Source organism: Trachemys scripta, chromosome 5, assembly GCF_013100865.1.
Source record: "Trachemys scripta elegans isolate TJP31775 chromosome 5, CAS_Tse_1.0, whole genome shotgun sequence".
NCBI classification, from domain to species: domain Eukaryota; kingdom Metazoa; phylum Chordata; order Testudines; family Emydidae; genus Trachemys; species Trachemys scripta.
Window position 1 is genome coordinate 56,394,948 of NC_048302.1, and position 27,235 is coordinate 56,422,182.

Genomic DNA, 27,235 nt, shown 5'->3' on the forward strand with positions numbered 1-27,235 from the left:
CCATGTTTCCACTTTCTCTAGGATTCTTTTTTGATTTTCAGACCATTAAAGAGCTCCTGAAGGAGCCATATTGGCCTCTTACTATTCTTCCTATCTTTCCTTTGCATTGGGATAGTTTGCTGTTTTTCCCTTAACATATGTTATTTCTCTCAACAAATTGCATTAAATTCTCTCCCCTTCCCCCCAAGTCTTGGCAGGTTTCCATTCAAGTTCTTAATTTAATTAACAAAGTAATGACCTTTATCACTGGATTGTCAACCTGTTGAAATTCTCTTTCATGTAATGTGATTCTTTTTCTGAATATTTGTTAGTTTAAACAAATGACATATTAACACATTAATTACATTAATTAAAATTATACAAAGCCAAAATGTATACAAAGGTATTATATGTATTTTGATAAATGGCTTGCTATGCTTTTAGTAAGAACTGGATGAAAATTTCCATTCAACACTGATATACTTAAGAGGTGATTACTTAGCAGTTTAAAATTGCTAGCCAACACCAATTATATGTGTATGCAAATATTTTACTCTATTCTGTAGGATATACTGAGGATGCCTGGGGAAATTCTGTAATGCTAATCTCTTACTAGGAAAAGAGAGGCAAAAATAAAAAAACAGGTTGAATATATAATTTCAGCCTTTTCCCCCATGTCGTTTAAAAAGTGGACTAAATTACATTTTGAAAATAATTAGTGATGGGGAAATAAAATTTGGTAGTCCTTGTAACTTCTAGACTATGAAGCTTCTTATTCACAGAGAGTCCAAAGAATACCGAAAGGGTAATTTACATGAACATGAAAATTTTAGGGGTTAATATCCATGGACAAACTGCATATAAGATGATTAAACTGATGATTAAACTACAAGTGAAATCAGATTTGTGTGTGCTTAATATGGGAGAGGGAAGATTAAATGATGAATCTTGCTAAAGGAGTTGCCTACCCCAGTGGCTTGAAGTATGGCCGATATCACATATGAATGTATAACTAGCAGTCAGTTGTACCCTAACAGCTTTATCTGACCTAAATAAAAAAATCAAAGAACTGTTACAAATAATATGAGTGACAGGATCTCTTTTGGAAAGTATCATTTAGCAACAATTATCCATATAGAAGTGACTTAAAAGCAATATTTCCCGGTACTCCCATTTCCTCATGCATCCTCTGAGGTCTCAGCAATCAGACCAACCTCAGAACAGTTGAAAGGACTTGGAACTTCCATGAGGAAATCCAGATGAACATAGGCTATCATATCCAGGAATCTAGGATAAGGGCAATGAGGCACTATAAGGATGTCTTAAATTCTGCATAGCCTAATTTTTCATGTGCCTGTGGGATCAAGCAAAGGGAGGCAGCAGATATCGGAGCATCATCCAGTCCCAACACAACACATTAATGTAGAAGTCAAAGACCCAAGTGCTAAACCAAGGATACTTCATTGATAGTGTCTGTGTGCACTGAGTATAAACTAATTAATTTACTGTTCATGCTTAACACCTCCTGACTGAAATTCCACTCCCTAAAAAATAGTTTTTTCTGGCTGAGACTGTAGGTTGTTTTTACCTCTGAGGCATATCACCAATGGCACTACCAAGACCTTGGCAGAGCTTCTGGGGGCTGAGCAAAAGCCAAGATGAAACAATGGGAGAACTTAACTTTCGTCTGGGTCTACATTTTCAGAATGCATAGTATGCTACCTCAGTACTGCTAATACTATGGGCTAGACAGGTTTCTCCAAGTTTTCAGAGCAAGTAACCTCCTTCCAAGCTACAAAATGAACTCCAAGATTAACCTTAACCATGAATGAGAAAAAAATTGTAATCATAATCATACCAGAATAGCATCTAATTATGAAGTTTTGAAAAGTAAATTTTGATGAGAAAGGAAGCCCAAAATTATTAAAATACAAACAATTCATTGTAATGGATAAGGTTGTTTTGCTACTGGAAGATGTTCCCCATGATTCTGAAAGTACAAAATATACAACCTACAATTATTTTTAAATCAGCAGCAGGTTGTGATACCAAGATATGATGATAAAGGTAGAATAAGAACTTTAAAGACTTTTACAACTAAAGATGAGTGGCACTCCTTTAGAGACAGAAACTAAGCAGACGTTGGCCATCTAAAGAAATTAAGTTGCAGGATCTTGTTCCAGGACAGGTTTGTTTTGAAATCGCCCAGTCACTGTTGCCAAGTGAACAGCATGTTGGATGAAAGGGTTATTAATCCATCTCTTTCCCCTTTGTGGGTTATCTAAAGATAATCCCACACCAGGTAAATCCTAATGGTTCCCAAATGGTTCTTCAGCTCCCTCATAGCACAAAACAAGAACAAACAAAACCAAGTTTCCTTCCTGCACATGGGAAGACCAACTTCTACATTTTCTGATAGATGTGTCTCCCTGTTGTGCATAAACAGAACATATTTTATTCTGCCTCTAGAGAAGAGTTCAGCTCATTTAGGTGCCCCAAGATGTCAGTAGATTAGGTTAAGCCTGCCACCCAAGATGAATTATTAAAGGTCTCAGCAAGTAGAGATTTGATTGTGATGTGGAAGGCTTCATATCTTCAGCAGAGAGCATTTCAGACACACTAGATAATATGGTTTTGAATCTATGTAAAACCATTTTGTATTTTCTTTTTCTTTTTTTTTCCTTTCTGAGCCATCAATGGAAAAACGTTCCATTGTCCTTTTCATGAAAAAAACCAACAACAACAACACAGTAGTTTTATATAGCACTTTTCACCCCTAAATCGCTAAGCACTCTAAAGGAAGTATCACTATCCTCTTTGTACAATTGGGGAAACTGAGGCACTGTGCAGTTAAAAGCAGTTTGCTCAATGGTAACAGATGTCAATACATAGTAATAGCAGAGTTGTCAATAATAAACCTTGGTCTTCTGACTTCCCGTATAGTATCCAGCAGAACCAAGCATAACGGCTATTATCTTGGTCATTATCAGGGAATGAACCCATCACCTCCAAAGCTAAGCCATGAGCCTCTACAGCTTAAGATAAAGGATTATGTCCCCTAGTTGGCTACTGTAACGGACTGAGGGCTTATCTACACTTACAGCACCGCAGTGGCCCAGTTGCACCGCTGTAGCGTTTAGTGAAGACGCTACCTATGCTGATGGGAGAGCTTCTCCCATTGACATAGTCATGTCTACACTGTGGGGTTAGGTGAATATAACTATTGTCGCTCAGGATTTTCTAACCCCTGAGCAACACAGTTATACCGACATCAGTTGGTAGTGTAAACGAAGCCTTAGTCTCTGTAGAACAAGCACAGAGAGCAGGGCCAGCTCCAGGCACCAGCGCAGGAAGCAGGTGCTGGGGGCGGCCAATGGAAAGTGGTGACACATCCAGGTCTTCGGCGGCAAGTCCCTCAGTCCCTCTCGGAGGGAAGGATCTGCTGCCAAAGAATGAAGCAGCATGGTAGAGCTGCCACCGAAGTGCCACCGATTGTGGCTTTATCTTTTCTTTCTTTTTTTTTTCCCCCCCACCGCTTGGGACGGCAAATAAGCTGGAGCCGGTCCTGACAGAGAGAGAGAGATGCATAACACACACTGAACATCTTGACTTGCATCTGAAGAAGTGAGGTTCTTACCCACGAAAGCTTATGCTCCCAGTACTTCCGTTAGTCTCAAAGGTGCCACAGGACCCTCTGTTGCTTTTTACAGATTCAGACTAACACGGCTACCCCTCTGATACTTGACACACTGAACAGAGGGTTATACAAATTCTAGCAATTACAGAACTACTTATGCATTGCCATCATGGAAGTCCTGGTAGTGCCCATGAAGCTTCATTATTATAACCAACACATCCAATATTTTAGTTTGGTGACATGTTTTCTATGTGTTTTGCTACTTGCACTTTGTCTACCACAATAATGATTTTTGACCTGTACTGTTTTGCATAAAAGATACATCTGCCAATTTCATACGATTATTTGCAGAGGTTCTAGCAGCTTGCTGAGCATGCGCACATCTTCTACCAGCTGTGGTCCTCAAGTTACAGCAATATGGTTGTCTTGAAGGGATGTGCCATTACAGGACTACTGTACAGACTTCTCTCCCCCCCCACCACCCATGTACATTTTTTCATGGTCTCCAAAGACCTACAGTTTAAGAAGCCCTGCTCTGGAGGTCTTTATTGGCAGGAGCCTTGAAAGTTCTCACTCCATTATTTCAAGTATGACTATAGTTATAAAACTTCACCTGCTCATGGTCAGAGTTAGAGGTTTTGAGAGAAAGAGTCACAAAATATTTTTTTAGTCTGGACAGGGGTCCCCAGCTTTGAAAGTTTGACACCCTGCCATAAGGTACCACAACAGACTCAGTGTGACAATAAATTGCAGATTTAATGGTGTCATTTGAACAAACATGACACTTTCACTTGCGGAGAGGCTGATGAACTGGAGGTCAGAAGCAAAAAGATGTCTTTGCAAACTAGGCACCTTTTCTATTTGGCTAATAAACCTTGCAGGATCTTAGGATTCTTCAGCAACTTAGCGGAGGTTCAAGTTTCTTTACTATGCTGAACTCTCACATCAAAGTTGGGGATTCAAGTATGCACTCTTTCTCCTCCTTCCCCAAATTTTGTATTAGAAAGAGAAATTTTAACAGATAAAAACTGAGTGGAGGACTAAGACCTGGGGCCATACTGTATATTTCCATAAATAATTTTATTTTTAATGCCAAAATCTTATTTATAGTAAAATCATATTAATTTTCAGCCTCCTCCTATGCTTCCTGACCTATTGAAATAGTCTGTTGCCCACCAGGGACACTACTGAACAGATGAAAAATCGACTGTTTTAAATGTCAATTAGGCCTTGTGCCCCCCCCAAAAAGTGTATCCATTTTCCAGTATCAGTTTATCTTGTGTGGATCATTCTTAAGAGCCTGAGGCAGTCCACACCAGTTACAGCAGATAATGAGTAGAATTTTGCTGAAGCACAGAGGCACTTTACCCATGAAAGCCAGATTCATAGTAACACCGACCCAAACTATGCAATGCTCATCAGTTTAGCCTTGCAGCTATCTCACCAAGAAAGCATTTTTGTGCATGAGCATTAAGCTACTAAATGTTTGCTGCCACCAGCCTGATTCAGGATAATGATGAAGGATGAGTGAATCTCCTTCATATGATTCACAAAATACTCCAACACCAGTTATGAATCCAGACACCCAGTGCCATCATAATCTTGCTTTGCCTTACAATGCTAATGTGATATGACAGAAAGGATACAAGATTGGCTTCCATTTCAAACAAACCCGCCCCAGGGACATTGGAGTAGGAGAGGCAGTACAATCTGCCCACAGAGACGTTAGATTTCCCAAATTTTATACATGAATTTAGAATACATGGTGTTTTTATACATTTTTCCCCTAGTACTCCACAACATGCATGTTTGTCACCAAAGCTTAGGGGTCAGCTAACAGAATGTCTCATAACTCCATGATTCCATGCAGTAAATCAAATGCTCATCCAGGAAACCAATTTAAAGAAAGTGCATTTTGAGATGTTGTTGTTAGAGCTAAATTTCAGATATATTTTTAAATACATTTCTTCTGGTTTATCAGGGAAGTAGTGGGAGAGAGGTATAAAGGGAAAAAAGGTGGAAGCTCCTTGATGCTAGTTATTTCCAAGTGACACTGGAGTCTGTCTCTCTCTCTCTCTCTCTCTCTCACACACACACACACACACACACACAAAATCCAGGAAAAATACTATTTTTAAAATATCAGGTAAAACAAAAAAGAGTATCTCTTTCGAAATGCCACAAAGCACTATGCAGTATTTATGGTGCGTTATAATTAATTACTAGAAGCCCCAGTCATGGATCAGGATTCCATTTTGCCAGGTGCTGTACAAAAACAGAACAAAAAGACTTCCCCTGCTCCAAAGAGCTTACAGTCTAATCACTGTTGTGGAGTATCAGTAAAACAAATTTGGGTGTGGTTTATAAATACATATAAAGCAATGTGGTTTAAAAAGTAATTAATAAAGATTCATATTATCTTTCAGTTTTCAACTATTAGAATTCAGTGTTGTATAATATATAAAACTGAGGAAGATTGGTCAGTCTAATTATCCCTTTCACTCTTCACAGGTAACAGCAGAACAAGCACTGATTATCAAACAGACTGAAGTCATGCTATATTATGAATTTTCAAGATATGTCGATTTATAACTATAGGGTAGCTACAGAAACAAAAGATGACAAATCTTTTCATACACATTGGTGTGTATTCATTCACTTGTTTGTAGAAGAAACATGGTTACAGGCATGCCTCAGAAAAGGTAACCTGAGCATTCACAAACCTGCTGTATTTGACATTGCATTGTGCAACTTAATGCAATCCCAGATCAAGAGCATTTTCCTTCCTAAAGATTGCAGAACTATCCTTATTTGCTATTTTATACAGCAGCTCAAAATTATCTGCACTGACAGTCTAAGTGTAGTTAACAGAGTCAAAGTTCATGTCTGTCCAATACTTTAAAGGTAGTTCTATAAAATTAAATACGTTTTTTATTCATCAGAACAGAATACTCAGCTCTGGATAAAAAACATATGTTCTGCATTTTTAAAAGCATCAGTGCTGAACTGATAAGTAAATAACAATGACAGAGCAGCTTGGCATTTGCAATTTGCACTTTCTTCCAATTTACCAACTAAGTATTAATTTGCATTGCTTAAAGATATAGGTAGGGAAGAGCTAGGTAACAAGGTTTAATGCAATGCATCACCTCTTGAAATTTAAATGTGAAAGGTTCAACGAAAGGTTATACTGCAATTCAAGATTAGTCTGATGCTTTGATCACAAATCTCAAGGCTTTCATGGCATAATGACAAGGATTGGTTGTGACCACACATATGCTTTAGTTTTTTTTATTGAAGTGTGATACCAACTGACACAAATTGCACCAAAACTAGCCCATGTGATTCTTTCGTGTAACTTCCAATGCCTCCAAACAAGATACTATTGCTACCAAATTACATAAGGGCAACAGATAAAAATAGTTCAATTCCAATGAATTATTTGTGTTTATTTTTATAAGGAAGCCAACATAATTCCCCCTCTCAACTTTCTATTCAATGGCTCTGAATGTTCAGTAACTTCTCAACCAGGAAGAAGAGTAAACCCCTTTTATATTTTTGTTCTCTGTCTCAATATCTCCTGTTGTAGCTGTTCCACTTTGTATAAATGCTTACATATTCAATGGAACAAGGTCTTGCAGTTGGGGGGTCTCACATCCCATGTGAGTTTCCCAACCAGAGGGCTATAGAATCAGTCATTCATTCACTCACTCTCTCTCAATGAGTGATTATTCATTCAAAGTGGAAAAGCTTCAACAGCAAAGACAGAGACACTCCACCTTCCTGCCTGAGAATACCTCATTGCCCAATGATTAAGGCACTGTCCTGGAAGGCAAAAGAACTGGGTTTGAGTCCATGCTCTATATCAGTCAGAGGGGGGACTTGAACCTGTCTCCCCCACATCCTGGGTGAGTGCTCGAACCACTGGGCTATTGTCTAAGAGACCTCCTTGTCCTCCACAGTTTTTTGTGTGAAATGACTGACCTGGTTTACATGCCTATCTACAGGAGAGAAGTCCCCAGGGGAGGGAAATGCCTCGGCAACTAACTTCCTCCCAGTAGGCCCCATCCCTACCTATTGGCTAGGTTAGGTAGCTCCCCACTCATCATGTTGGCTTTTGTGAATCCCATTCTTGGGCACCTAACTCTTCCCATGCATTGTATAGGGAGCTTGGGTGCCTACCTCCAGATTGTGGATTCCACTAGGCAGCAGGTCACCTAAAAGTTTGGCGTTGCAATGCTCAGTCTAAGTCTCTTTTATGGATCCAGTCTTTAGCAGCTGTTCCCACACCAGGACCTACTACAGAGACTACCTGCTTTCCTGAAATTCACCTGTTCAAAGGAGCTCTAGCTGGCCTTTGTAAGGACTTTTCAGGTTACCACCTGATCTCTTGCCCCACAGCCTCAGAAGAAAGGCAATTTACCCATCACAGGTGGGACTGTGCCCATCTGACAATAAAGGGGCCAGATACGCTGTGACACGTGCACAAGAAACTTTTAAATCTGAAGGGGAAATATGATGAATATTCCAGATGAAGTCTGGATTTAGCCTTTGACTTTGGTTAGAATCTCACACACAAAGTAGTGAAAGTAATGACTGCTTGAAAAAAAAATTATATATTTTTAATAATGAAGGGAATATGAGATATTCCCCTTAATTGTAGAGACATTTTTGCTCCATCGCAATCCTGTACCCTTTTCTGTGATCACAGTCACAGTAATAATACTTAATACACTTAGACAAGTATTTCCTTTTCAATATGTTTCAAATAATTTACATCCGCCTTGTGAATGAGGTATCATTTCCATTTTATATATGTAGAAACTGAGGCAGAAAGGGTGAAGAATTTTTGTTGGACTGAATACAGTAAAAAACAAGCTTCACAAAACAATCTTACCCACAGTAAAATGGCCTACATAAAGGAAGAGTACTTAAATTACTGTAATATATTTAAATGTGCACAAGCCAGTCATATTAAGTGCCCTGGGGCACAATTTATAAATTGTGAAAGTTTTTTGTATACTGTCTTCAGAAAGCACACAGCACACTGGAGAAATAAACATTTTGGAGCTATTCAGAAGTTTATTAAACATTGCAAAACATTTTCCACAGGAGCTGAGGTTAGAACACAATGTAGGCTGCTATATGAAGAAATATGGGGAAATTCTGAAAGGGCAATATCACCATTTACTTTGTTGCTCTTGGTTTAAATTATTTACATTTAAATTATTCATCACTTCAGTTTTGTATAATTTGCACACACAGGTATAATAATGGAAATAGTTCCTAAGAGAATATGGCATTTTCAATATGCCATTTGCACTCAAATACTATGTTACCATGGGATTGTTACAAGAACACAGATGTAAAATTATTTGGCGCCTACATTATAGCACATGACAATGTCTCTTTACTAAGAACACTATAGTTCTAGATTCTTTTTAAAAATACTGAAAAAGGGTGGAACTGATCCTTCAAGTAAATTGTTTTGTTAAACATACCAGCTTAAGAAAAAAAAATAAAAAATCTCAACACTTCCAGCAGCTAAGGATGTCACAGTGGGTTCAGAGAACAATAACTCATTAGATCCACTTACGAGGAAAAATTAAGAACGCTAAAAATGCACAGCTTGGCTAAAAGACAACAAAGGAGGAACCTGATCACCTATAAACATATGAAGATTATTATTATTTGAATTACATTAGCACCATGGGCCCCAACCACGATCAGATCCCCACTGTTCTGGACACTGTAGCCTGTAAGTATACAGAGTTGCTTCCTTCACGTATAAAGATAAGCTATACGTATAAGGCAGTAATGCAAAGGACCTACAGGCATTTAGCATAAGAATCTGAAGCCTAAGCGCCTTAGAGTAAGTTAGTTAACCAGAAGTAGGGTTGCCAACCCTCCAGGATTGGCCTGGAGTCTCCCAGAATCGGCATTGATCTTCTGGTGACTATTGAAAGCAATCCAGGAGATTTTACTAGGATGTTTTAAGACAATGACATTACATCATGTTGGGGAAAAAAATCTCCTGGAATAGCTTCAGTCAGAGTTGACAACCCTAACCAGAAGTGAGCTTAGGTCAAAAGCTATCATAAAATATAATGCTGTGATAAACAAGTATGCTTAAAAAGTTGACATATAGCTGCAAGAAATTAGTTGATTACATTTTGTGTATTTTGCGACAGAAACATCAGCAGATGTTCAAATGCAGGATTGCTATAGTAACCAACTGACATCGTATATACTCGATCATAAGCCGGTTCGTTTATAAGCCGACCACCCCAAGATGGATAAGTAAAAATGGAAAAATGTTTATAACCTGTTCATAAGCAGACCCTATAATTCAGAGGTCACCAAACTTTGCCTCCCGGGCCATCAGGATAAGCTGCTGATGGGCTAAGATGGTTTGTTTACCTCGAGCATCCGCAGGTACGGAGGTAAACCTAAGTAAACAAAGTGTCCCAGCATGCCAGCTGCTTACCCTGTCAGGCCAGGACAGCAACCGGTGGGGACATTTTTTGTGGGGGAGAAGCTGGGAGTCAGGGGAGTAACCCTTGTGACCACCCCCCACATGACCCCACCCCTAGCTCGGGACCCCCACACTCTCCCCATCCCATCCCTTCTCACCTTATCTGGGGAGGGCCAGGCGAGAATGTCTCTGACCTGGCTGAAGCTGCTCTGGCAGGCTAGGCTGCATGGCCACAACCTGCTCCAGTGGGCCAGACCGAGTGGCGCAGCCGCAGCATGTTCCAGCGGGCTGGGCCTGGCGGCTCAGCTGCAGCCTGCCAGCCCCACAGCTGTAGCTGCTTCAGAGGCCGGGGGGAGAGCAGCGTGGCCAGACGCGGAGAGACTGTGGCCCCACCTCTTTCCTTCTGGCTCTGCTGCCTCTCTTTGCTCCCTTTGTTGTGGGGAGGAGCTGTGTCCCACCTCTCCCTCTCTATACTCGCTCATAAGCCGACCCCCTTCTCTGGTGCTTCCCTTTTTTACTAAAAAAATTTGGCTTATGAACGAGTATATACTGATAAATTTGAGGTCTTCAATATACTAACCTATAGGATAAGGATGCCCCAACATTATCAGAGTTACAAAGTTTTGATATTGACAGATGAGGCCAGATGTCCTTAAGAATATTTGTGGTGGCTATCAAACCACAGAACAGGATTAACCATGGCCTAGACTGTAGAGATCTTTTGGAATGCCAGAGATAGGACAGAACCTATGTGGACCACCACCTATCTCACCATCTTTGGCTCTCCACAAGGATGGTGTGCATATACTGTTGTTATGACACTGCATTATTGCTGCCAACTTGTTTGAGTTGGAGTGTTTGTATCTTTAATAATTGCATTAACAGAACTATTGCAAAGTCAGAAGGTTTTTCCTAAGTTTGAGTGTTGCCACTGTGCACATTGGGGTTCCCAACTTATTAGTAATTCTAGTAACACTGGGCCTGATTTTAGGACTAGACCCTACCAAATCTCAGATTGTTAATTGGGAATTTTTAGGTAATCAATATAACTAAAACATAATCAATAGAGAAGGCTACAAGAGACAGTCCTTGCCTCAAAGAGTTTACAATCCAAATAGACAAGACAAAGAGTAGATGGGGAAACAGAAGCAGAGAAGTGAAGTGACTTGCTCAAGGTCATGCAGTAGGTCAGTGACAGAGCATGGGGTTAGAACTCAGGTTTTCTGAATTCCATTTCAGTGCCCTATCCACCAGACCACACTGCATCAAATATAAATAAGATATATTTACTGTGGTACAAAGAGATATAAATAGGAGATAATATTAAAAATGGAACATGCGGCCTACAAGAAAAAGCTTCCAGACTGAGCTACATAAGACTGTGAAATAATGTCCCATGGAATGTGGTGAAAGACCACAACTTGAGACATTTGAAATTAAACTGGACATTATACAACAAGATGTACTTCAGGAAACTTGCCTGCATTGGTAAGCAAATTGCCTTGATAAATTTGGATACATCTTGAGCACCATCACCATCATACATAGATGCTGAATACATGATTTAAGAGATTCAGCGTGGCAGTCACAGCATGGAACATCTTCACTGTTCCTCCTTGGATAGAACTTTTATGTTTTTAAAGGTCATCTTAGGTGTGTTTATGTGTTGGGGAAGTCTAGGGAGAGACTAAGGAAGAATCAGACACACTTTACATTCCTCCCTATTAAGAATACATCTCTTTGTAAAGGATTTCAATCACTGGAACTTACATCCTCATCTTCAGCTGAGGAAATGTCCTGTCCTGACAAATGAAAGTTTATCCCTGGGCTCTGTCAGACAGAATGTCCCCAAATGACTTAAGCATTCTCAGTGGATTGCGAAAGGAAAGGTAGTGTCTAATGGGAGGAAGACAGAGATTACTGAAAGCAAGGCCCAGGACTCTGATGTGCATTTGATGTTGGTTGGGAAGCACATATAGAGTCCAGTGTACCAATATGATGAGCTCTTCTTGAGGGGGGGGAGGGATAGCTCAGTGGTTTGAGCATTGGCCTGCTAAACCCAGGGTTGTGAGTTCAATCCTTGAGGGGGCCACTTAGGGATCTGGGGCAAAATCAGTACTTGGTCCTGCTAGTGAAGGCAGGGGGCTGGACTCGATGACCTTTCAAGGTCCCTTCCAGTTCTAGGAGATGGGATATCTCCATTATTAATTTTTTTTTTTTTTTTTTTTTTTTTTTAAATTTACCCAACTCAGGAAGAAGCTACAGCAAGCGGGACTAGTCTGAGCTTTTGTGTGGCCTCGTCATTCAGCATCATGTAGAAAGAATTGAAGTAGTCCAGTACAGAGATGACAGAGACTAGGAAAACTAACTATGTCTTCATCCAAGAGGAAGAACTGCAGTCTCCTAGCTAACTAAAGATGTAAAAAAGCATTTCTCATCACTTGTACGGGCACACCAGTGAGTTTAGAAGAACTAAGACTGCACAAACATCTAGAAAATGAGAAACCAGATACCCTTGCTAGAGAAGCCATCATTGTTTCTGCCACTTCTTCTAAGTACTTCCCTCTTGCAATCAGCATAATCTCTGCCTTTCTTGGATAAAAGATTGGGTCAGCTATTTTTCATACACAGATTCATTGAGTGTCATGGTGACATTGTTATCTCCTTCAGAGAATAAAATAAAAACTGGGTGTCATGACATATTGATGGTATTTAAATTCATGATTTCCCCAAGGGATCTAATATAGATGCTGAAAACTAGAGGAATAAGTTCAACTCTCATGGGACTGCAAGTGTGAACGGATAGATGCTATCACAACTCTGTGGGAATCTAGCCAAAAAGGAAACAGAGCAAGCTCAACCCCACACACCAATGGGCCTGTAGTGTACTGTGACAAACTTTATCTAAGGCTTTTTATAGATTTAACAGTATTAGAATAGATATTTGTCCATTGTCTGGATGAGACAGTCTAGTTTAATGAGCAGCATGATTTCCACATCATATGAAGTCTGATTTGGGTAGGCCAAAAATACTGGTGGAGTTCAGCTGCTAAAACTGGCTTGCCATGACTTTCTCAATAATTGGACCTTGAACAGATCATGTAGGAGTCTTTTTCTTTTCTAACTTCTGCATTTCTATGAACTGTAAAGCCAAGGACTGAATATACACCTATAGGTACTTTATCCTTTGACACTGCAAGGGCTGATCCCTCCAAAAGAAGATGGGGATGGAACTTGATTGGACAATCTGAGGAAATCTCTACAGTTTCTGGGGAGAGATGACTTCAGTTCCCATTGTTCTTAAATCAGATACCTCTCAACCTTTTTTCTACACAAAGTTAAAGATAATAAACACATTTTCAGAGACAGTCAGAGCTGATGAGAAGGGCCCTAACAAATTCATGGCCACGAAAAACACCTCATGAACTATGAAATCTGGTCTCTGACCATGAAAACTGGTCTTTTGTGTGCTTTTACCCTATATTATACAGATTTCTTGGGCAAGACCAGCATTTCTCAAATTGGTGGTCCTGATCCAAAAGGGAGTTGCAGGGAGGTCGCAAGGCTATTTTGGGGGGGGACGGTCCGCAGTATTGCGACCCTTACTTCTGCTCTACCTTCAAGTTGGGCGGCCAGAGAGTGGCGACTGTTGGTCAGGCGTCCAGCTCTGAAGGCAGTACCCTGCCAGCAGTAGCACAGAAGAGTGACAATACCATACAATGCCACCCTTACTTCTGCGCTGCTGCCTTCAGAGCTGGATGACTGGAGAGTGGTGGCTGCTGACTGAGGGCCCAGTTGCTCTCCAGCTGCCCAACTCTGAAAGCAGCGCCACCGCCAGCAGCAGCGCATAAGTAAGGGTAGCAGTACTGAAATCCCCCTATAATAACCTCGTGACCCCCCACAACGCCTTTTTGTGTCAAGACCCCTACAATTACAACACAGTGAAATTTCAGATTTAAATAGCTGAAATCACAAAATTTATTATTTTTAAAATCCTATGACCGTGAAATTGACCAAAACGGGCCATGAACTTGGTAGGGCCCTACTGATGAGGTATATAAACTTCAAAATATCCTACTTCTCATTAGTTGGACACCCTCCACTCAGAAAACCCTGAGAATTATGGAGGTGCCTGGGAACAACTTAATAGTCAGGATTGTATCCTAAAATCAGCTTAAAATTGGGCATGAATTCCTGCTTTTCTCTAAAAGCAGATGGCCAACTGGTGTGAAATTTCACATGAGGTAGTTTTATGCCCTTTGAATTTTCTGTGTAATTTTTGTTTGCTTTCTCTTCATACGTTTTTAATAGGAAGTCTTTGAATTTGGGATCTGGCTGAAATATTTCCATGTTAGTCCTACTTTTCAATGCTGAAAGATTTATTTTAAAAACATTATCTACACAAAAATTTGTAGACGTGTGAATTGGGAGTAGTACTGGTGTAGCGGGCAATTTAAAAAATTGGATGTAGGATCAGTTCTAGCTATTATTCATATTATCATTGAAAACATATGGATTGTGCACCTAAACCTGATTGACTGGGCAAAAAAACCCACAAACACAAAGTGTCAGGAGCTACACTTTTCTGACAGATTCTATCTTACAATGGCAAAGGGTTCATACACAGCATCTCACATAAAATCTCCAACTGGTTGCATTTCTAATCCCACACACATCCACCCTCAGTCACCATGACCCATCTCCACTTAATCATTTAGTAGAACAAACCAAGAAATTAATACACAAAAAGAGCGTCACTGTGAAGCAGTTAGATTTGTTACATATATAAACATATGTCACACAGAGTTACCTAAGAAAGAAAGTGAACAGTGAAACCAGCTAACCAGGGCCGGCTCTACTGTTTTTGCCGCCCCAAGCAGCGTGCTGAATTGCCGCTGCGGGCAGCTGAACATAGAAGCTGCCGCCAATTGCTGCCGGGGCGGAAATGCACATGCCGCCCTAATGGCACACGGACTGCCCCCGCCGTCCAGGGCGGCAATTTGGCACGCTGCTTGGGGCGGCAAATCACACGGACTGCCGCCCCTTGCAGATTGTCGCCCCAAGCACCTGCTTGGAATGATGGTGCCTGAAGCCAACCCTGCACCTAACAATACACACTACTCCTCCACCCAGAAAGTACAGACTTCACTATTACTACTACCACCACCACCAGGCACCTTGTCCCAATCTGTGCCCCTCCCCCACCTTTCCCCTTCCCCTCCTATTCCCTCCCCTGCACAGGTCCAGCTCTTGTATCCTCTGCATTTGAATTAGGCAGCACTCTCCTCCATGTTGTCTGGTCTGAGAGAGAGTGGAAAGGGTGTCACTGACAGCACAGGAGAGAGTCATTCTACTCTCAGTTCAGGCATCCGGACCTAGTTGAGCCCACAGAAGCCCAGAGCTCAGGGAATGTGGTTCTGAGCCCCAGGCTGGAGCATGCTCAGTGCAGACATAATCTTTGGGGAATTTAAATGATAAAATGTGAAAGGTGATTTTTCAGAGGCTTATAATTAGGCCAAATATGGTGGATTTTCCTGGGGATGGCAAAAGGCCCCTGACACAAAGTCCCTGTTCCAAAGGAAAGGGGCATTAAAACATTTCAAAGAAAAAGTCACCACATTTTTTTAACATGGGCAAAACAACATTTTTTTCCTTGTCCTGTTCTTTGAAATGGCTCAATTATTTTGGCTGCAATTTTTCAAAAAAAAAATTCAACCAGAGGCAGACACCCAGCATGGAAAATTTCAGCCCAAAGGATTAAAGTTTGGCAAAGTTATAAGGAACAGAAAACAAAGACTAATAATGGGAAGTGTGAGGCAACTTAGTAAGGGGTACTACCAGCCTTGCCTATTTAATAAAAAAAAAAAAAAATGTTTGCAGGGTTGTTGTAGCTGTGGTGGTCCCAGGAGATCAGAGAGATAAGGTGGGTGAGGTAATTTATTTTATTGGACCAACTTCTGTTGGTGAGAGACACAAGCTTGTGGGCTATACTGAGCTCTTCTTCAAGTCTGCTCTTATAATATATAATACAGTGCAGTATGTGTTAACAGCTTTCACAAAAGCTAAAAACAGTATTTTACCTTTATATCAGACGTGTCACGCTGGCTGTTGCGCCATGCTCTTGAAATTGATGAAAAAGTCCTATCTGCATGGTCAAACTTCCCGCCTTGTACATGAAGGAAAAATGTTGTAAAGGGCTCCTATGAAAGAAAAAAAAATGAAGTAATACTTTTTGAAAGAAATGTGATAAAAATGGCAATTACCATGTCTGAAGTTTATGGTTACTCTTACTTCATTTCCTGGTGCATAAGTGGTTAATTGGGACAGGCTATTTCTGCTACCCACCTGATGAATAATTCAGGCATAGCTGTTTTTGTGTATGAGTAACCCTTAATTCTACTCTGCTGTGCTCACTGTAAATTAAGACAAATAAAAGCTTGTAAAAATGGAAGGGAAATATTTACAGATCAGTTGTGACATGAATTGCTTTTAAACACATTAAGAAGAAAAAGCTGAATATATTTTATATCTAAGGGTTTGTGTGGGTTTTTTGTTTGTTTATTTAAATAATTGCATGGCTTAATCAGCTAAGATTTTTTCTTTTCTTCAAGTTTATCTATTAATGCAAATAAATATTTTAATACTTAATGTAACTTTACCATTGTTATGGCTTAATATATAATTTATGATTTAGAAAAGAAAAATGTTTGAAAGATTTAAAAGCCTCCTCTTAGTTAAAGAACACTTAAGCACATATTAGTGGGTAATTGCTTGAAATTAGCTAAGCACTATAAATTACTTCAAGGATTTATGTATGCTTGTACCATTCTAACAAGCTTTAATTAATGATGTGCTGCTAATGCTTTCCCAAAGAAATTACTTTCTAGAAGATAAATCACCTTTCAATTTTACAGAAACATGCACAGTTTAACCAATATATTATCAATACGTTGCATCCACAATATTACCTACATATATATTGCAACACCATTTAAAACAAATATGACAATGTACAATCTTAGGAGCATCTTAAGACATCTTATTTTAACTTTTAGGGATGAAAATTAAATACATTCATAAGAATTTACAATTTTTCAGAGTACACCACAAAATGAAAAAAATCATGTGAGGAAGAGAAGTTAAGCCTATTTAATGTAATACAATGAGGTCTACTTGAAAAGCCTATTTTAAAGGGAAAAGAGCTTTTTATATTGATTTGAGAAGGCTACCCCATAAAAATTAAAACACGATGTTCAGAGTTTGGAACAGATTTTATCCTTGGAAACTGAAACAAGTTGCTGATAATCAATTACTTCAAAATCTCAATTGCCTTATATTCTGTTGGGTTTTAATTTACTCATGGTTTATGATTATTTTTGGCTTTCATTATTATTTAAAAGTAAATGTATTTTTAAGGACTGTACTTACAATTCTCAACAACCAAGTGAGTGCAAAACTTGCAGTTGAGTAATGAGTGCCATAGTGAAACTTTGGAACCTGATCATCTTCCCATGATTCATATCGCTCTGCGAAGAATGCTGCTCTCTTTGGGTTTAGAGCACCAATAGGCTAAAACAAAGGAGACAATCACCACATCATAATCATAACCAGTTTTCAGTGTTTTTGCAAACAGAATTATTAGCATGCATGCAAATATGTTGTCTAGGTTGTTTTTTTTCTTGCAAAAGCAGATAGAGTTGGTATGTGGGTGAAGACAGATGTGGATCTCAAACTTGGATAACATATACACACAGGTGATGGAAGAAGCTGTTACATTCCACCAGTACAGTCTAATTTCGATTGAACACTGATCATCACTAAGAAGCATTTCACAGCAGACAGTATTACATGAAGTGGGTCCTAGCTGTGTGATGTTTTGTAGACTATTGAATGAGTTGTAAGCAACAGTTAAAAACATGAGTTTGGACCTTGATGTCAGGCTGACCAACAGTGAAAGGGAATGTCAACAGTGTGGCTGGAATGTTGATATTAGTACTAGTGTTTGATTTTTTTGTTTGGTTTCTTGCTGTTGGTGCTAGGTTTTTTTTTTTTTTTTTTTTTTTTTTTTTATGATAACCAATCCCAAGAGAAATTATACCTAAAGAATAAGATATGTCTGCATGTAATGCAGGAAAATGAGAAAGAATTAATGAGAGAAATTAGTGAATCAGACAAATTATATCAGAAAGTATTGATACCAAAAATCAAACTGAGTTAATTAAATATGCAAAATTACCAAAAAGACTTATCACATTTTTATAAACATTGCTAAACACAAAGTTTTGGTATACATGCCATGTGTTTTTTCAATAGTATTATTCCTATATCAGGATTCGGTGGTCTTTTAATAGTTTCATATGTATAATACTTTAAGAGGTCTGAAATATTTTGATACATATGGGCAATATTTGATACAGTTCTGTAATACGTACAGAGATTGATATAGAATAGTGTTTTCTTATACCATTAAATTAAATGATGCAAATATAAACAGATTATAGAAGTGCCTGGTTATAACTAAAGAATACACCTGCAGAAAAAATATTTTCACATTTATCATCTTACTAAAATAAAATTAACGGATATACTTAACAATATATACGAGATGAGACAAACATTCAAGGTAAAGCTTCTAAGCCAAAGTGACAATCAATAATCCAGCTGAGTCAATGAAAACAGAGGTATCCTTTGGTCATATGTAAAAAATAATTTAGAATCTAAGTAAAAAAATAATGTCCATTGCTGTATTTATAATTTTGGAAATATTTGTATTATCTGATTACTACTATCAAAGTATGTTTACTTGCAGATGGCATCTGATAAACTACTTGCAGTTGCTATAGTGTATCTTCTAGATAACAGATCAAACAAGGATTTAAGATCTAATCTTTCTTAAAGCAGTTTTCACTTTGCAATTGGATAAAGAAAACATCTTAGGTTGATTACCATTTTTGCAGTTCACTAATTTGAAATGTAACCCTTTTAAAGGAGTGATTGCGGTAGAATAGGATTTTATCTGATTTAGCAAATGTGTTCCAGGGAAGAATGAAACTGACTCCAAGAACTATCTTTTTTGTTACAGAACCATTTTGGAATCTCCATCTGTACAGATTTTCCCTAAAGACTTAGCTATGCTGGAGGGGAAAAAAGGAGATATAAGATCATTTGTAAAAAAACTTGTATGAATTAAAAATAGAATCAGTGCTGTATCTGTATAGTACTGTAGCATTTTAAGTATTCACTTAATTTGCTCCTATTTTTATTACCCTGCAAATGAGTATGCCCCAAATCAATAGTTATAGAATTACATTCCTTGAATATAAAGCTAAAACCAATTAGGATTGATTTCATTCTCTTTTGAAAAAATGGTATCATGCAGAGATCCATACAGCTAAAATCCACAGTATTGATTCTCACTATTATTGTTACAGTTGGTTTCTTAAGCCTGCAACAGGACAACCATCAAGACATGCCACATTTATTTTCAAGCAAATAAAAAAAAAAAAAAAAAAGTCCCCAAACGACAGAAAGCTTAGGAGGAAAAAACAAAAAAAACCCAAACCAAAACAAAAAAAAACAACGAACCACAGAGCTGTGCACTGACAATGATACACTATCAGCTTACTCAGAGAAGTTACAGTGGGAATACACACATTGAATTATACATTACACGAATGCACTGATTTATTGTGGTAATAACATCCACCTCATTAAAAGATTCTGCTTTGCTGCAGTCGGAGAGCTACATATTGTTTACTGCTATAAATTAATGGCAGTGCACAAAACACTGTGGAACCCCTCTAACAATAGATCTGTAATGACAGTGCTGTATATCACAGCTTCCTCAGCAGCTTCATAATAAAATGGAGACAATGTATTGGTCTAATACATTCTACCATGCTGGCCCATATTTTTCTGACAACTGATTTAGCAGACGAGGTGATTCAACAATGCTATAAAGTGCTGTAAACCGTTAACTAAGCTTGAGCCATACTGGAAATCATTGTATAGTGGCTATTCAAAAATCCTTCCCAAAGCTGAATTTGATTTAAAATGTTAATCCAAATTTCTTAGTAATGCATATATTTGGAAATAAATAGGTAACCGTTGTTAACTACTGAGGTTGGGGATGAGGGCTGATTCTTCTACCTGATGGCAAAGAGAGGTAATCCACCCGAAGCTATGTAAATGTATTTATAGAAATGATGGGAGCAGAGTTGCTCACTAGCCAACATGGTTTCCCTCCAGCTACAAATCGAAGAAAAATGACAAACTCAAAGCTATAGCCTTCATCCTCAGTAATTCCATTCTTTGTTGCTGCAATGGATGGAATGGAAGAAGTAGATCTTAGTCTGTAGATTAAATGATCAGATACTCCTATTAGTGTATGAGGAGAAGCAAAAATATGGTAAGTAACTTTTTGTTTTGCTTATTTTAAAAGAGCTAATGATCCTGTCCTCAGCCAAAGGTACATACAAAAGCTACATATGAAGGAACATGGAGATTCCAATCTTTCCAGGAATATTAAACTTTTAAAGTGTTCTTGGTGTAGCAGTATTTTTTTAAACATACTTTTTGGTCTAGAATTGAATATAGCAAATCCCAGTCTTTGGACCACTTTAAATTTCCTTCCTTTAAAACAGACTAAAGCAGATTTGGACTGTTGAAAAACAATCAATTACAATGTGCTGATATTTGGTGGTTTTGCTAATTTAAAATATGCCTTGGCATTATGGTGTGTTGCTGTATTCATTCGTTATGAATATTCTGTTGATTTTACTGCTTTACATGCTGTACTTATGAGAGCAGTTGCACATCTTGCCTGCATTTTCAGGTACAGAAGCCCTGTCTCAGAGTCAAAGACCACTGTCAGAATGCCATTTGCACACTTCTCTCGTCTAGACAAATATAAGACTTTTCACAGTATCTATCACATAAGCACACATTCTAGAGTACAACAAAGAAAAATAATAGAATACATTCACTTTGGAGAACGAACTGTTGAAGTCCTATTTAAACAGATTTAGGGTTTACAAGGAAAGAACTGTGGTATGCCTAGTTAAGGTATGTAGTTGCTTTCATCCCTATATACTTCATTTTGATTTTTAGCTAGCCTTATTTTAAGGATGCCATCTTTTGATGTCATCTTTACATTATTTTTATAACTGGATTCCTTTGTATATCAAAATGTAAGCTTTTTCCTTATTACAGAAATAACACACTTTTTGTTTCACTGACTGTACACCTTTTACAGAGGCAAAATTTGGAGGATTTGTGATCATGAATCTGGTCTTTTGTCTTGGTTACTTAAAATCCACAAAGGATTTGAAAGGACAATGAGATGACATTTAGAGGCAAGAATATTAATTATTGTAGATAATAGGTGATTATAGTGTTTTAACAGTCTCTTTACCTCCCTGGTTCTTGGAGAAGTATTCCCAGAAACTGACTTTTGGAAACCAATGGGGTCCATGAATTCCCAGGAAGAGGGAGGACAACAGTAATTCAATGGTCAGTAATGTAGTACAGGGTTTTTAGACCAGTGAAAAGGTGTTCTTATTCATAGGACTACATATTTCTGCTTTCCTTCATCATGAACAAGAATCACATCAGGTGCACCCCCTTGCGGGCCCTCTGAACTGGAGTTTTTTTCTATCTATTCCATTAATAGTTTCTCTAGCTCTTCTGTTATTTGACTGACGACTACCTGTTATTCATGTTGAAACTATCTTTTTCACTTATTTCTGCTCTTGATGACTCCATCCGTTATGTCAGAACCCTTTAACAAGAACTGTCTGCCTCATTTTATATATGGTTGTGAAGATTTTATTTCTTGTAATACGTTTCTGTAGTACCAGCTGAAAAACTTTTTGGTCCCCTCATAATGCTTTCTCTGTCTGTAAGTACTATCATTGCCCTTGAAGCTAAACATTTGTCACCCCATTACAACTGTGTCCTCGAAGTCTTGTAACTCCTGTTTTCCTTAAGAGTATTCTGAAGAACATTTTCTTGTCTTCCTGTTTTTCTTAATCTCAGCGTCTGGTTTTCATTAATAATTTTCAGTCACTGCTTACTTGTTTGTTACTTCCTACATTGGTTCCATGCGCGTACTTAATGTCATAACCTATTAGGTTTTCGTTTTCTTTATTGAAGATTTTAGAATCACTCCTACAGATTAGACAACTTCTAATGAATAAGCTTTTTCTAAGAATATTTGGCCTATATTCTTACTGGTCAGTTTGAGCCTCTCTCCCATTTCACACTTATTCTGAGTTTGCAAAATGGCATGAAACATCATGAATGGCAGGGGAGCAAGGACAACAGAGACAGAAAGGGCCATAACTTTATCAACATACTCAAAAATGTAACAAAGGATAATTCTTGAAAGGAAAAGACTCATTTCTGCTTTGCAGACCTCTTTGGCCCCAGACAAACCCACCACAGAACCTGTCATAGGTGATGGGGATTAAATAATTATGGCCCTTCCTTAAGGGGGCATCCCCCGCTACTAAAGGATCATTGTCTCCACCTACTCAAACCTTTGACCCACAATGTGCTCCTGCTATAATGGCTAGGATGTTTTAGTCTCTAAGTGTATTGTTTCTCAGGATATAAGCTGTCAAAGTTGTATCTGAATTGAAGTGGCAGGAAAAAAATATGAAGACAGTAAGCACAACAACATACGGTTCTTTTAAAGATCTGATATCTTATTACATACTTTGGCTAGAAATACTTTGGCAGTATTAAAAATAAAAAATATACAGTAATAAAAAATTAAACAGCATTATTTAAAAAAATAAAATCTGATCCTGAACTTGCTTCTCCTCTTGATTTTTTATCTTTTTCTGTCTGATCCTACCCACTATCTGAAGTTTTGTACATCTAATTGTTTGCACTGTTGAGTTATGCTTCTTGGCATATTTGCCAAGTATGATCTTTGTTCTTCCTAGGATTTATTTTCAAGACCACTTATCTGGTTTTCATTATTGAGATTTTTCAATAACTTGTGCTTGGTCAAACACAAATCTTCAGGAAAAGTATCCAGTCTTGATTTGAACACATCATAGAATCATAGAAGATTAGGGTTGGAAGAGACCTCAGGAGGTCATCTAGTCCAACCCCCTGCTCAAAGCAGGACCAACTCCAACTAAATCATCCCAGCCAGGGCTTTGTCAAGCCAGGCCTTAAAAACCTCTAAGGAAGGAGATTCCATCACGTCCCTAGGTAACCCATTCCAGTGCTTCACCACCCTCCTAGTGAAACAGTGTTTCCTAATATCCAACTTAGTCCTCCCCCCCACTGCAACTTGAGACCATTGCTCCTTGTTCTGTCATCTGCCACCACTGACAACAGCAGAGCTCCATCCTCCTTGGAACCCCCTTCAGATAGTTGAAGGCTGCTATCAAATCCCCGCTCACTTTTCTCTTCTCCAGACTAAACAAGCCCAGTTCCCTCAGCCTCTCCTCATAAGTCATGTGCCCCAATCCCCTGATCGTTTTCATGCCCTCCGCTGGACTCTCTCCATTTGTCCACATCCTTTCTGTCGTGGGGGGCCCAAAACTGGACGCAATACTCCAGATGTGGCCTCCCCAGTGCCGAATAGAGGGGAATAATCACTTCCCTCGATCTGCAGCAAGAAATGGAGAATTCACACGTCCCTTGGTAGTTTGTTGCAGTGGTTAATCATCCTCCCTCTTAAAAATGTGTGCCTCATTTCCCATTTGAACTTGACAGGCTTCAGCTTCCAGCCATTGGTTCTTTTTTTGCCTTTCTCTGTTAAATTAAAGAGCCCTTTAGTACCCAGTATTTTCTCCCATTATGGTATTTATACACTGTGATCAAGTCACCTCTCAATCTTCTTTTTCATAAACTAAACAGATTGAGCTCTTTAAGTCTCTCATTGTAAGAAACATTCTCTAGCCCTTGAGTCACTTTTGTGGTTCTTTTCTGCATTCATCCTAATTTTTCAACATCTTTTTTTAAATGTACCGGAACAGTGCAAAGTATTCTAGTATTTGCCTCACCAATGTGGTATACATAGGTAAGATCACCTCTATTCCTATTCACTATTCCTCTATTTACACATTGAAGAATTGCATTAGCCCTTTTTGTCACAGCATCACACTAGAAGTTCATCTTTAGTTGCTTGTCTCCTATAACTCTTAAATCCTTTTCAGAGTCACTGCATTTCAAGACAGTCCCCCACATTCTGTAGGTATGGCCTACATTCCTTACCCCTGCATGTAAAACTTTGTGTTTTAATACAGCCAAATGCATTTTGTTTGAATGGGCCAGCTTACCAATCACTCCAGACTAGTCTCTGACTGCCCTGTTTTCATCCTTATTTACCATTCTGACAATCTTTGTCATCCACAAATTTTATCAGCAGTGATTTCATATTTAGTTCTAATTATTCTATACGGTTTGAGTCACAGTGGCTGTGAATACTTCTAATTTATATTTTAAGCCCTAGAGCAGGCTGGCAGGGCTTAATAGCAGTGTCTTCTAATGCACTGACTTGATTTTGGGTGCACTGAAATGACCGGCATAAGTACAGAGCAAATCCTTAAAGCATTTAAGCAGTTAAAACACAGTCTATATTAAAATCCTGTATAGATATTGAGGGTTTTATTTGTTAAGTCACCTTTGGATCAGGTGCGAAAACCTTGCACTTAGTTCTCAGATATTAAGTGTTGAAATCATGCTGATAAGGCAAACTGAGAGGGAGCATTTCTTGCGTTCAAAGGAAATTAGGGAGCTATTACACATGAGTTCCTACCTTTGGAACATACAAGCTCAGGGGAAGCTTTGGATGAGGTTCATGTTGCAGTATCGGAGGACATTTTGTTTTTTTCCCCCTATTACTAATATAAGCTAAGCACCAAAAAAGGATCTGGACACTTAAAATGTGGTCAATAGGACTATAATTGAAATGAAAACCTCATTGTCCTGGACTTGCAGGAAGACAGACAAGATGGGTGTGGTTTCATTAGGCCACAACATTATGAATGTCCAATTCTGGTTTGTCGGGGAACGGGCCCCCCAGTACCTTCTCTGGACATCAGCAACTTGCTATATTGTGACAACTTGAACCTTACCTACTGATCTACCCCACTGGGTAGGTCAATAACTAATCAAAAACTTGATTAGCACAATGCTCACAGCAAAATAAAAAAACCCAGTCCAATGCTAATCCTAGGGATGACAGCTGCTAACCCAGGCATGAGAGCAGGTTCAGGCCAGAGGGATATAGCATATATACTTTCCTAGGATGTTCAGAAGCCAGTGGCACACCTGAGTCTCGGCGGCTCGCTCACCAGCTCAGGTGACGTTTCTCCCTCCCCTGACCACCTCTTCCCCAACCCGGAGGGTGGAGGGACCCTTAAAGGAGCCATAACCCCTTTTTCCTGTTAGTCCAGACAAAGACCCCATGTCTTGAGGCTGGGGGAGGTGAGTAAGACACTTGGCATTTAAAAGTAACAGCAAGTTTGCTATAGACAACTGCACATGGTTAGCTTTTGTGTCTGGGTGTATCCACAAATTTGCTTACACAGGAAGAAGACAGGTTATTTCAGTGACCATGTACGTGACATAGTACCTTTTCTTCCCCTCTTCTCTTTACCTGAATAGCATTATTATGGTGTGTTTTGTTAAAGGTCATATTCAGATCATAATTTAGTTACATAGTACTACAATCAGTTTAAAGGACTCCAATCTTAGGACATTAGTTCCATCATCTGTTAGGGAGCTAGTAGGGATGTTGGGTTTGAATAACTCTAGGATTCTCTGTTGGAATTGTCCCATGATTAGCATAACAAGTGAGTGTACTCAAATTATTTTACCTCAGAGTGTGGCTCTCTTGCAATTGTGCTGCCTCCTTTGCAAATCACTGGAGATGATGTACCTTTAACATCTGACACTAATCAAGTTAGTATCCATTTGACATTTGTTCACATTCCATCTACTTAAACTTCTTTCCCCGTGACACAGGCATATCATTATGCACATGATCACCGATATAACAGATGGTTTTGAATAAAGGTATCTCAAAGAATTATCTGGTATCTAGTATTGCAGTCCAACAAACAGTGTGTGTGCGTGTGTGTGTGTGCCTGTGTGTGCGTGTCATAAACAGACAATAGTGAAAGTAATTCTTGAAGGGAACAGTTAAACATTAAGTATAGCTGATATTACAATCATTTCCAAAATATAAACAGGTTTCATATGCAAGTGAGAATAATTAAGTATCATCTACAAAACATATATCCCAAAGCTCACCATACTAAAACAATTCACAAAGAGAATGGAAAAAAAAATCACAAATGGTCACTGAAACCACACAGGATCTTCCTGTTTATGCCCAGACATAAAAGCCAGTCAAGGGTATTCCTCTACATCAAACTTGCTGTTATTTTGAGATGCAAATGAATTTTTCACTCAAACATTTATTTTATTTTATCCTGGTGAAGAGACACAGATAAATGGCCTCCAGTGGGCTCATTTAAGACTCGTATGCACTGTTTAGGGTGCAGACAACTATTTCTCATCAGCTCCTTTATCTAACTGACAAGAATAACCAACAGACTGTGATCAGCATTTTTATCAAATCTAGTCTCTTTGGATATTTTTTCATGTACTGCATATGGATTAAATGGCATAGCACTGTTATCTCAACATATTCTAAAATTAAATGTTATATAATCTAAAAAATACCAAAGCCACTGAGTATTAGATCTATCAGTATGATTTTTTCAATGAGCTTTGTATCTCTTACAAATACATGTTTGAAGTGACCCTAGATAGTCCTGAAAATGCATTGGACCATATTATGCCATCAATATTTAAGCAAAACTCGCTTTTCAAATCAATGGGAAAATTTGTTTAACCAATTATGGCACAATACGGCTCACTGAGAACATAAAAAGCAACTCAAATGGCAAAATAAGTAAATTATCCTGGACCAACTAAATAAAAAGGTAACTATCATTGTTTATATATCAGTGTCATTACTATCATTCGCCCACATTGTGTACATAAACTAATATTAATTGAGATTTTTACTTAAAAGCTAACATATGTTGTTTAGCCAGGTAAAACTATCCACTAATAAAAATGCTCTAAGGGTTGTCCCAAGGTTAAAAAGC

General features: G+C 38.6%; 1 protein-coding gene across 1 annotated transcript in view; it reads right to left on the minus strand.

Annotated features, from left to right (window-relative positions):
• Positions 1-27,235, minus strand: part of LRBA (LPS responsive beige-like anchor protein) — a 567,906-nt gene that overhangs the window by 137,561 nt on the left and 403,110 nt on the right. The window contains exons 43-45 of the mRNA XM_034771513.1: positions 22,166-22,259; positions 17,520-17,660; positions 16,172-16,291 (exon numbers count right to left, since the gene is read on the minus strand). Of these exons, the coding sequence (XP_034627404.1) occupies positions 16,172-16,291; positions 17,520-17,660; positions 22,166-22,259 (355 nt within the window). The remainder of the gene's footprint in view (positions 1-16,171; positions 16,292-17,519; positions 17,661-22,165; positions 22,260-27,235) is intronic.